This window comes from Vombatus ursinus, unplaced genomic scaffold, assembly GCF_900497805.2.
Source record: "Vombatus ursinus unplaced genomic scaffold, bare-nosed wombat genome assembly UNPS02010822.1, whole genome shotgun sequence".
Classification (NCBI taxonomy): domain Eukaryota; kingdom Metazoa; phylum Chordata; class Mammalia; order Diprotodontia; family Vombatidae; genus Vombatus; species Vombatus ursinus.
Genome location: NW_020950600.1, coordinates 1,445,046 through 1,454,143, shown reverse-complemented (window position 1 = coordinate 1,454,143; position 9,098 = coordinate 1,445,046). Strand labels below are relative to the sequence as shown.

At 53.8% G+C, this 9,098-nt stretch overlaps 2 protein-coding genes across 4 annotated transcripts; one reads left to right on the top strand and one right to left on the bottom strand.

Annotated features, from left to right (window-relative positions):
* The first annotated feature begins 715 nt into the window (after positions 1–715).
* Positions 716–1,124, top strand: SYCN (syncollin). Its single transcript, XM_027855319.1, is given in 2 exon segments — positions 716–861; positions 863–1,124. Coding segments are annotated over 2 exon segments (408 nt in total).
* A 1,425-nt stretch (positions 1,125–2,549) lies between these two features.
* NCCRP1 (non-specific cytotoxic cell receptor protein 1 homolog (zebrafish)) lies at positions 2,550–8,071 on the bottom strand. 3 transcript variants are annotated; one of them, XM_027855248.1, is made up of 7 exons: positions 7,970–8,071; positions 7,240–7,599; positions 5,315–5,374; positions 5,066–5,117; positions 4,773–4,868; positions 4,460–4,598; positions 2,550–3,406 (listed from the first exon to the last, which is right to left on the bottom strand). In XM_027855248.1, exons 2-7 carry the CDS (start codon positions 7,565–7,567, stop codon positions 3,266–3,268), a joined length of 816 nt encoding a protein of 271 aa, XP_027711049.1. In that variant the 5' UTR covers positions 7,568–7,599; positions 7,970–8,071; the 3' UTR covers positions 2,550–3,265. The 3 variants fall into 3 exon arrangements, with proteins under 3 accessions (XP_027711049.1, XP_027711051.1, XP_027711050.1); XM_027855250.1 differs by having other exon boundaries at positions 7,375–7,599; XM_027855249.1 differs by lacking the exon at positions 7,970–8,071 and having other exon boundaries at positions 7,240–7,778.
* Positions 8,072–9,098: the final 1,027 nt, after the last annotated feature.

Here is a 9,098-nt window from a genome sequence, read left to right as displayed (position 1 = left end):
TGTGGGTCTGTGTATGGCTGTGAGCAGGTGGGATTGTGGGTCTGTGTATGTCTGTGAGCAGGTGGGATTGTGGGTCTGTGTGTGTGTGTGTAGTTTGGGTCTGTGTATGGCTGTGAGCAGGTGGGATTGTAGGTCTGTGTATGACTGTGAGCAAGTGGGATTGTGGGTCTCTGTGTGTGTGTAGCTGTGGGTCTGTATATGGCTGTGAGCAGGTGGGATTGTGGGGCTGTGTGTGGTTGTGGTCTGTAGTGTGACCGCACATAAGTGGGACTGTGGAAATGTGGGTCTCTGTGTCAGGTGGCCTGGATCTCAACATAGGTGCTCTGCTCAGAGACAGGAGTGCAGTCTGGGTCTTCTTTGGCCTTGCTTATGAGCCTCTGGGAAGACACCACCTGGGCTGGAAGATTAGATTGGAGAGAATAGGGTGTCCACTCAATCAATATTGGCTGACCCTGAGTGGGGATGCAGGGGCTTGGCTTCAGGTGACGGATACCCAGGAGGTAGGGCACTCTTAGAAGGTGGGGCCCAGCTGGGTGCTGGGTTGTCAAGTTAAAACTCCCAGGTGCGGGGATTCCATCGCACACCACCCCCCCACCCCGTTCTTTATCTCTTCGCGGCCAGGTTCTTCCCTTCTCACCATCTGTCCTCCCAAGGATCTTATAAGGAGGTTGGGGAGCGCTGGAGATAGGTTCCTGCCTGTCCTCTGCCTTTGACCATGGCCCTATTCCTCACGCGTTCGCTTCTCCTGCTGGCACTCCTGGGGGCCCTGCCGGGTGCCCGGGCTGCATGCCCGGTGCCCGCGGACCTGAAGCCCGAGGGCGGGCCTCGCTTGTGTGCCCGCCTGTATGACAAGAGCGATGAACTACGAGAACTGCTGCGCGGGCGCCGAGCTGAGCCTGGAGCCCGGCGCCGACCTGCCCTACCTGCCGTCGGGCTGGTACCACGTCGCCTCCTCCCTGGTGGTGGGGACGCGCTGTGAGCTCACTGTCTGGTCTCAGCGCGGCAAGGGGGGGAAGTCCCGCAAGTTCTCCACCGGAGCCTACCCTCGGCTAGCGGAGTTTCGCCGCGGGCTATTTGCAGATTGGAACAAGGCCATCGCGGGTGTCTACTGCAAGTGTAACTAAGGCGGCCTGGGGCCCGGGGAGCTCCCCGCGAGGACCCCTCCACAACCCAGAGCAAGCCTTGTCTCCTGACCCTATGCTCTTCTCATTGCCACCTGCTGCTGCCGATTGGCCGAATGCCCGGGTGAGCACCTGGCTCCCGCTCTGGTGCCCCAACTGCAGATACCCCCAGGAGACTAAGCTCCCAACGAGAACTCCACCTCCAAGAGCCCCAGACCCTAACTGGAACCCCCAGGTCAGCCTATTAGCTTTCTAGGGCCAGGGCAGCCCACTGCAACCCAAGTCTTCGTTTCCAGCTGTCACCAGTGGCAGCTGAAGTGGCTGATCCTTTCCAGGACTCCCAACTGGGTTCCTTGCCCTAGCCCATATGCCATTGTCTGGACCCCTCCCCGCTATACCGTAGCTGACCTGGACTGCCAAAACTGAGCTAAGAGTGAACCAGGAGACCAGGCACTCAGCTTGGACCCAGTCCAGGAAGCCCCCAGCTCACCCGACCTTCTCCTCCCCACACCTCCCCACTCCAGGTCCTTAGCTCCAGCTTTCTACACCCTCACCCACTTCTGCTAACAAGCTGGGGGCACCAGCCCCAGATGCTGCCACCCCATTAATAAAGAGCTTTTGTGAAAACTCAACACTATCTCTTGCTTTTTGGGAAGAGTAGGGCTCAGTGTCAAAACTCACTTGAGGTCTGAGAGCTTTGTAGGGCTTGGTCCCCAGGGAATGGTCAAATTCAGGGACCAGAGACAGAGACACAAACAGAGACAGAGACATAAACCAGAGCACTTTAATATAGACATTTTTATAAGGATAGGTGAGGAGGAGAGGCATTGGGGAGTCCCAAGGGGTACCCCCAAGAGCTCCAGGGGAAAAACATTTAAAGAACATCCCAGAAAACATAGAGCAGGGAGATCTCTGGGGAAGGCAGTGTCCCTATGGGATATATTGGGGTGAAGATGAGGGGTCCTCAGGGAATATGGAGGAAATATGGGATCCTTAGGGGAGATATTATCTGGGGGCATATTTGGAATGTGAGGGGTAGTTAGGGAGATATTAGGGGTTCCTGGGAAATATCTGGGAGAAAAGGGGTTGCTAAGAAGATATTTAGGACAATGATTGTGAGGGCAGATGAAGCATTCCCAGTGAGTTGTTTTGGGGAAATAAATCTCTGCAGGGATTTTCAGGAGACAGATATTAGAGAGACCCGAGAGAGAGATATTAGAAGGATGGACAGGTCACTGTGAAGAGACAATTTGAGGGAGAAGAGATGATCCTAAGTGGGTTATTTATTTATTTATTTTTTGCTTTTTGGTAAGGCAATCAGGGTTAAGTGATTTGCCCACAGTCACACAACTCGTAAGTGTCAAGTGTCTGAGGTCGGATTTAAACTCAGATTCTCCTGACTCCAGGGTCAGTGCTCTACCCACTACATCACTTAGCTGCCCCATGTGGATATTTTTTTTTTTTAAAATAAAGCATTCCTTAGCATTTGGGGGTCATGCGGGGATCCTTGAGGGGATACTCTTTTGGAGAAGATGGCTTTTTGAGGGGGGCATTTAGGGGCTTAGGGGAGAAAAGGCAGTGTCCCCAGGATATATTTGAGAATATATTTTGGAACTCCTAGGCTATGTTTGGGAGAGATAAATCCCTAGGGAAGAGATTTGAGTGATTCCTAGAGATTTTAGGGGGAGATGAGAGGTCCTTGGTGGGAGATATTTGGGATGGACTGATGTTGGTTTCCTGGGAAAATATCGGGGCTAAGATGAGGATGTTCAGCAATATATTTGGGGGGGAGGTATCCTTCATGGGGGAAGCAGGAGTTAAGGAAGTGTGGCCCAGTGGGTGGAGGGCCAGTCTTAGAGTCAAGTTCTAACTGATACATATGGGCTGTGTGACCCCAGGTAAGTCAACCTTTCAGTGTCTCAGGCAACTCCCAGATAATACATTACACACAAGATGTCTGGCAACATAGGCAGAGGGAGTGTCCACAAGGAGAATTCCCTACCCTGACTATATCACATGTCCTGACTAAAATAAAGAAGAAATCCTTCAAGGAAAGTGAGGGGAGGTCACCAGAAGGTTCCTTGTATATATGAATGAGGGATGGGGTCACTAGGGGAGAGATGTGGCAGGGGGTAGAAGACAGGTTAATTCCGTAGCTGTAGGGACACTGAGGAGTCAGTCACCCGAGTTCTCCGGAACCCATCGGAGCCCAGACGGTTCTTTGCTTTGTGCAAGAAGTGAATGAATCGTACTCCGGGGCCATAGTGTTTGAATACGTGAGACACCTAGAGGGGCAGGACAACAGAGTGAGGGACCCTTCCCGGACTGGGAAAGACCAGACAATTCCCAGTCTGCCCTCCCTACCCATTCCTTCCCCAGTCAGGTTGTTGGGTTGGGGGGGGGACTATCTAGAGACACATTAGGAGGGAATACTAGAAGGACTTTGAAAGAGGACATGGGGGGGCATTGGGAGAGGACACAAGGGACATTGGGAGAAGATACGGGGGGACATTGGGAGAGGATGCTGTGGGATATTGGGAGAGGCTGGGAAGGAGGCATTAGGGAAACTTTAGAGGGAAGGTTGGGAGGAAAGGCTGAGATAACATTGGGAGAGAGAAAGGAAATATTGGAGAACACAGAGGGAACATTGGGAGGAGACACAGGAGAACGTTTGGAGAACAAGGGGTGATTTTTGCAGAAGATACTAGGAAATATGGGGGGGACATGTGTAAGAAGTGTGGTAGGAAGAGTGTAAAATTTGGGGTCAGTCAGTTGTGTTCTTCTCTTTACGATTCCACAGGACGTAGCATGACAATATTGTTCAAGGGGTTTCCTTGGCAAGGATAATGGAATGTCTTGCCATTTTCTTCTCTACCTCATTTTATAGATGAGGAAACTGAGACAGAGGTTAAGTGACTTGTCCACAGTCACACAGCTAGTGAGTGTCTGAGGCCGGATTTGAACTCAGGTCTTCCTGATTCTGGGCTGGGCCCTCTAACCACTGAGCCACCTAGCTGCCTAAGTCAGAGGACCTAGGTTCAAATCTTAGCTGCTACTTATTCCCTGCATCACCCTGGATAAGTCATGCGCCCTCTCTATTAGTTTCCCACTTCTTTAAAATGAGAGCTTAGCCTCAAAGACTTTGTAACTCTAAATCTATGATTCAGGGCTGAGGACCAGTGAGAAAAGCTTGGTGAGGACATCGTGAAGTACATCCGGGGTAATTTGTGGGGAGAGTGGAGGGTGCTGGAGGACGTGAGAGCACCATGAGTATAGGGAGCAGGAGGGAGATTCTGGGGTGTCTGGGAGGAACCCATTAACAGATACCAGTCTCTCACCTGGCACCACCGTCCACCTGGGTCCCGCGGAGAGGGTCGAGGAGCAGCGTGGTACTGCCGGAGGACAGTCCGTCTGTCAGCAGCTAGGAGCCAGACATGGAGCTCATACACACACACGTCCAGGCGGCTGTCCTCAAACCTTGGAGGTGGGGTGAGAGTGGGGGGCAAGAGAGAAGCTCTGGGAATCCTGCTCCCGGACCCCCAGAGGCCCCCCTTCCTCAGTCAGAGCTGCCCAGCATATTGCCTGCCTCGCCCCCTCTTCAGTCAGAGCCGCCCAGGGCATCACCCGCCCGTGCCCTCTCAGCCTCCATACCAGTCCATGACGGTGATGGCTGGCTGCTCGTCATCCAGCAGTTCTTCCCACAGGCCTTCAGCCAGAAGGTCCACACACTGTTGCTTCACTGTCCAGCTGGTGGCAAGAAGAGGGAGCTGGGGGGGGGGCCTGGGGTCATAGGTCTGTGCTCTCCCTCCCCCATTCCCTCTGAGATGAGAACCCCAGCATTGGGTTTCTTTGCCCTCCAGACCAGATAGGCCCCTGGTGGCTTTGCTCTCTGGCTCAGCAGGTAGCTCTGTGTAGACTGCCCTGCCGGGCCCCAGAGTGCTCACCTGAAGTTGGGGAGCAGTTTCTCAGTGCTGATTTGCCATCCGCTAAAGTTACCTGAGGGAGGAAAGACAGGGCTAGATCCAGGTCCTATGCCCTTCAGCACCTAAATATATACAAACCTCCTCCCTGGAATACTACATCCCTCCCAGAGGTCTATTTCTGGGATAAGTACAGAGGTGAGGGTGAGAAGGTAATCTCCTCTCCTCCTTTTCCCCAGCCCTTCCATTTCTGCCAAGGTGGGAGGCCCTTACCCAGAGTCTCCAGGGGCCGAGCAGGGCCACAAGGGGGTGGTGGTTCATAGATGTTGATGCCTGAAATAGGGAAGGGAGGGATCAGAGCCTCACAGCCACCCCTCCCCAACTAACTTTACACTTAACCCTTTACCTCTCACTGACCTTTTGTGGACTCCCTCATGCCCTCTGACCCCTCCAACATTCACTGACAGCATCCCTCACTAACCACCTGTCTTCCAGACCTGCAGTTATCTCCCAGTCCTCAACTGACCCCCAGATCCCTCGGTGACCCCCTAGTCCTTTGCTGATTGCTAATTGCCCGTGGATTCCCTGGTCACTGATCCACATGATGGATTTCTTTCCATCATGCCTTCACTCTCCCCAAACCTCTTACTCACAGATCCTCCAATCCCCTCATTCCTGCATCCTCCAAGGCTCAGAGTTGAGCCCCCTCCCCCAGTAAAAAAAAAAAATCCCAGTGTCCCAGCTCCTCCAGCTCTTCCCTGGGGCAAGGCAAGACTGGCTAAGCCAGGTTGAGTCAGTGCCGTGGGGCTGAAAACAAAGTCAGAAGCAACTCCCCTCTAGCAGGGGTGGGGATGGGGGTGGAGGTGTTTGTTCCAAGGAAAGAGGCATGAGAATATCAGAAAATGGAACCATTCAGTTGATGTCTAAGACAGAGCAGAAAAACTGGAACCACCAGACCTGGAACAAGGAGAGAAAGGGGCCAGGAGAGAGACAGAGAGAGGGACAGAGGTGGACTGAGAGATGAGGGCAAAGGAACAAGGACAGACATGATCCAGAGAACAGATGTGAAAAGTGTTAGAGAGATAAGCAAATACAGGGCAGAGACAGAGAGGGAGAGGGAGAGACACAAAGAGGGAGGAGAGACACAAAGAAGGAGGAGAGACAGAGAGAGGGACTAGAGACAGAGAGAAGGAGAGAAGACAGAAAGGGAGAGACAGAGACAAAGAGAGGGAAGACAGAGAGAGGAGCAGAGACAGAGAGGGAGAGAGAGACACAGAAAGAAGGAGGAGAGACAGAAACAGAAGGAGGAAAGACAGAGAGGGAGAGGGAGAGACACAGAGAGAGGGAGGAGAGACAGAGAGGGAGAGACAGAGAGAGGAGGAGAGACACACGGAGAGAGAGGGGAGAAGAGACAGGCAGAAGAAGAGGCAGAGGAGAGACAGAGAGGCAGGCATAGAGACAGAGGGAGAGACAGAGAGAAGAAGAGAGGCACACAGAGGGAGAGAGAGGGGAGGAGAGACAGAGACAGAAGGAAAGGCGGAGGAGAGACAGAGAGGCAGGCATAGAGACAGACAGAGAGGGAGAAACAAAGACGGAAAGGGAGGGACACAAAGGTAGGGACAGAGGTGGACAGAGAGATAAGGACGGAGGAATAGGGACAGAGATGGATCTAGAGAACAGATATGAAAAGTGCTAGAGATATAGATACAGGTCAGAGACAGAGACAGAGAAGACGAGATACAGAGGGAGACGGAAGGGACAGGAACAGAGACACACAGGGACACAGACACAGAGAAAGGGGTAGAGGCATAAGGAAGGCGGGGCGGGGCGGAGGGGAAACAGACAAACGCAGGCACTGCCAGAGACAGAAATTGACGCGAAGGACCAAGCCTGCTGAAACAAAGATCCAGGGATGGGGACTGGAAGAGACGGAGAAGCAGGGGCAGAGATAGAAACAGAGACAAAGGGAGACAGAGATAAGGACACAGGGACACAGAAATAAAGGCAGAGAGCTGCTGAGACAGACGCAAGGGACAGAGAGACGCAGAGAGTGAGGCTGAGAGACGAGCCCACCCCCCCTCGCTCCCCAGCCCCTTCCTCGTCCCATTTTGTCCCTGTCCCGTCCCCTGGCGCCGGCCACTATCTCTCCGTCGAGTCCCATCACCCCGACTTTCCCTGCCCCGCCCCCACTTCGGCACCCTCGGGGTTCGGTGACCGCAGCAGGTTGCGATAGAGTGGTCTCCGCACGTAGAGAAGTTTCCAGCTGAGGCCCTCCGGCAGGTTCAGTTCCGCTCCGGATGTCCCCCACTCGTCCAGCAGCAGCTGGCGGGCACCTTGTTCCGATGGCCCTGGCGAAAGGGGCACTCCGAGGATAGAGCCAGGAGACAGCGGCGGCGGGGGCGAGGGAGCCCGTGGGGGAAACGGGGGAGACGGGGGTCTCGGTGGTTCCTTCTGCCCATCTGGCTGGCTGGTCATTTCTCCTTCCACCGCAGGTCCATCCATCTCTCTGTCTGTTGGTCTGTCCATCTCTCTCTGTATCTTTTACTGCTGTGGGTTTCCTGAAGGTAGGGCCACATCATTTTGGTATTTAAGGAGGAGCTACTCTAGGTGGGGAAAGACCCAGGAGTTCATGTCCCTAACGCTTCCCTGTCCACTCAGGGACTCGTGAGACCAGCCCTAGCCCCATTTTGGGGACCCAGCCTCCTGAAACCTGGTTGGAAAACTTAAGTGTCCAGTCCTCCCAGCCCCCTCATCCTGACCCCTCTCTCTCAGAAAACTGCAGGAGGACCCAGGTAGCTTTCCCCTCCCCCATCTTCAAGGTCCCATCAAAGACTCAGGCCATCGGATCCCTCTCTCTAACCCCTGGCCCTATTACGGACCAACCCCCAAGTTTTGCCTCCTCCTTGGGGCTCCGTGACCTTCACAGACCTGGAAAGAGGATACTGGTAGCCCCCTCCTTTCCGGGGAGAGAGATGGGCAGGACTAATTAAGGTTAATTTTGGGATTGGGCCCTCCCTAATGAGGCCAATCAGCCTCGTTAACATTCCTAATGGCAGGATTAATAAGGAGCCCGCTGACCTCAGAAGATCTTGACCTCAGAAGGTCTTAGAAGCACCTCAGACCAGCCTGCCCTACCAGGCATTCTGGCTCCAGGCTATTTCCTGCTTTCATCACCAAGGCCTTGAAACCAAGGGGTGTCAGAAGGTAAGGAACTGGGGAGGGGGAAGGGAGAAGGGAGACAAACGCAAAGTCCCCCACCCACCACAGACATAAACACACACACCCAGCCAGGGCTGGCCAACCATCCTGCCCCGCTCAGACAGGTGGTGCTGGAGAGAAGAGAACCACAGAAAAGGACCCGGATGGGTGGGAACCATATTTAATATAATGAGCAAAGCGTGTCCTCCTCCAAGAATCCAGGGCAAGGAGGGGCCTAGAGCCAGGGACAAGGACAAAGAGACAAACCGATGGAGTGGGAGAGATAGAGAGGAGAGAAGACAGGAGAGAAAGAGACAGAGACAAAAAGGTCCATACGCTCCCTAGCCACCTCTTAACCTCAGGGCCCCCAGAACCCCCCAGGTTTTGATTTTCAGGGGACACACAGGGGAAAGACTGTCAAATGCACAGCCCCAGCATGTGACTTCAAATTCTGCTTTGCCACTTCCTACCCGCATGGCCTTGGGCCAGTTTTTGTCACCTCTCAGTGCCTCTGTTTCCTCATCTGTAAAACTGAACCAGTTGGACTGGATTGAGGATCGAGGCTCCTTCTGGTTCTACCTGCTGAGCAAGCACTCAGGTCTTCGTTAAGAGCGAGGTCCCTTCCTTAGCTCCTTCCCACAGGGTTAGGGTGACTGACCTACCTCCCATGAGTGGACTGAGGGAAAACAGGGGGGGCAGGCCAGAGACACAAGGCAAAGCAAGCCCTGTAAGGGTAGTACAAGGTCAGCCAGTGTGTCACTAAGTATTTACTAGGCACTCAGACATATACCCTCCCAGTCCCTCAGTAGATACAGGCCCTATCTGTCTTGGGGGGGTGGGGGTGCACTGCAATGAGATG

What these genes read in the sequence shown, in the direction of transcription:
- NCCRP1 (XM_027855248.1), bottom strand. Translation starts at nt 7,567, where the DNA reads ATGGACAGACCAACAGACAGAGAGATGGATGGACCTGCGGTGGAAGGA. An exon ending in TCGGCCCCTGGAGACTCTGG is followed by an intron (nt 5,118 to 5,314) that starts GTAAGGGCCTCC and finishes TTCCTCCCTCAG; the next exon opens with GTAACTTTAGCGGATGGCAA. An exon ending in GCCATCACCGTCATGGACTG is followed by an intron (nt 4,599 to 4,772) that starts GTATGGAGGCTG and finishes CCCACCTCCAAG; the next exon opens with GTTTGAGGACAGCCGCCTGG.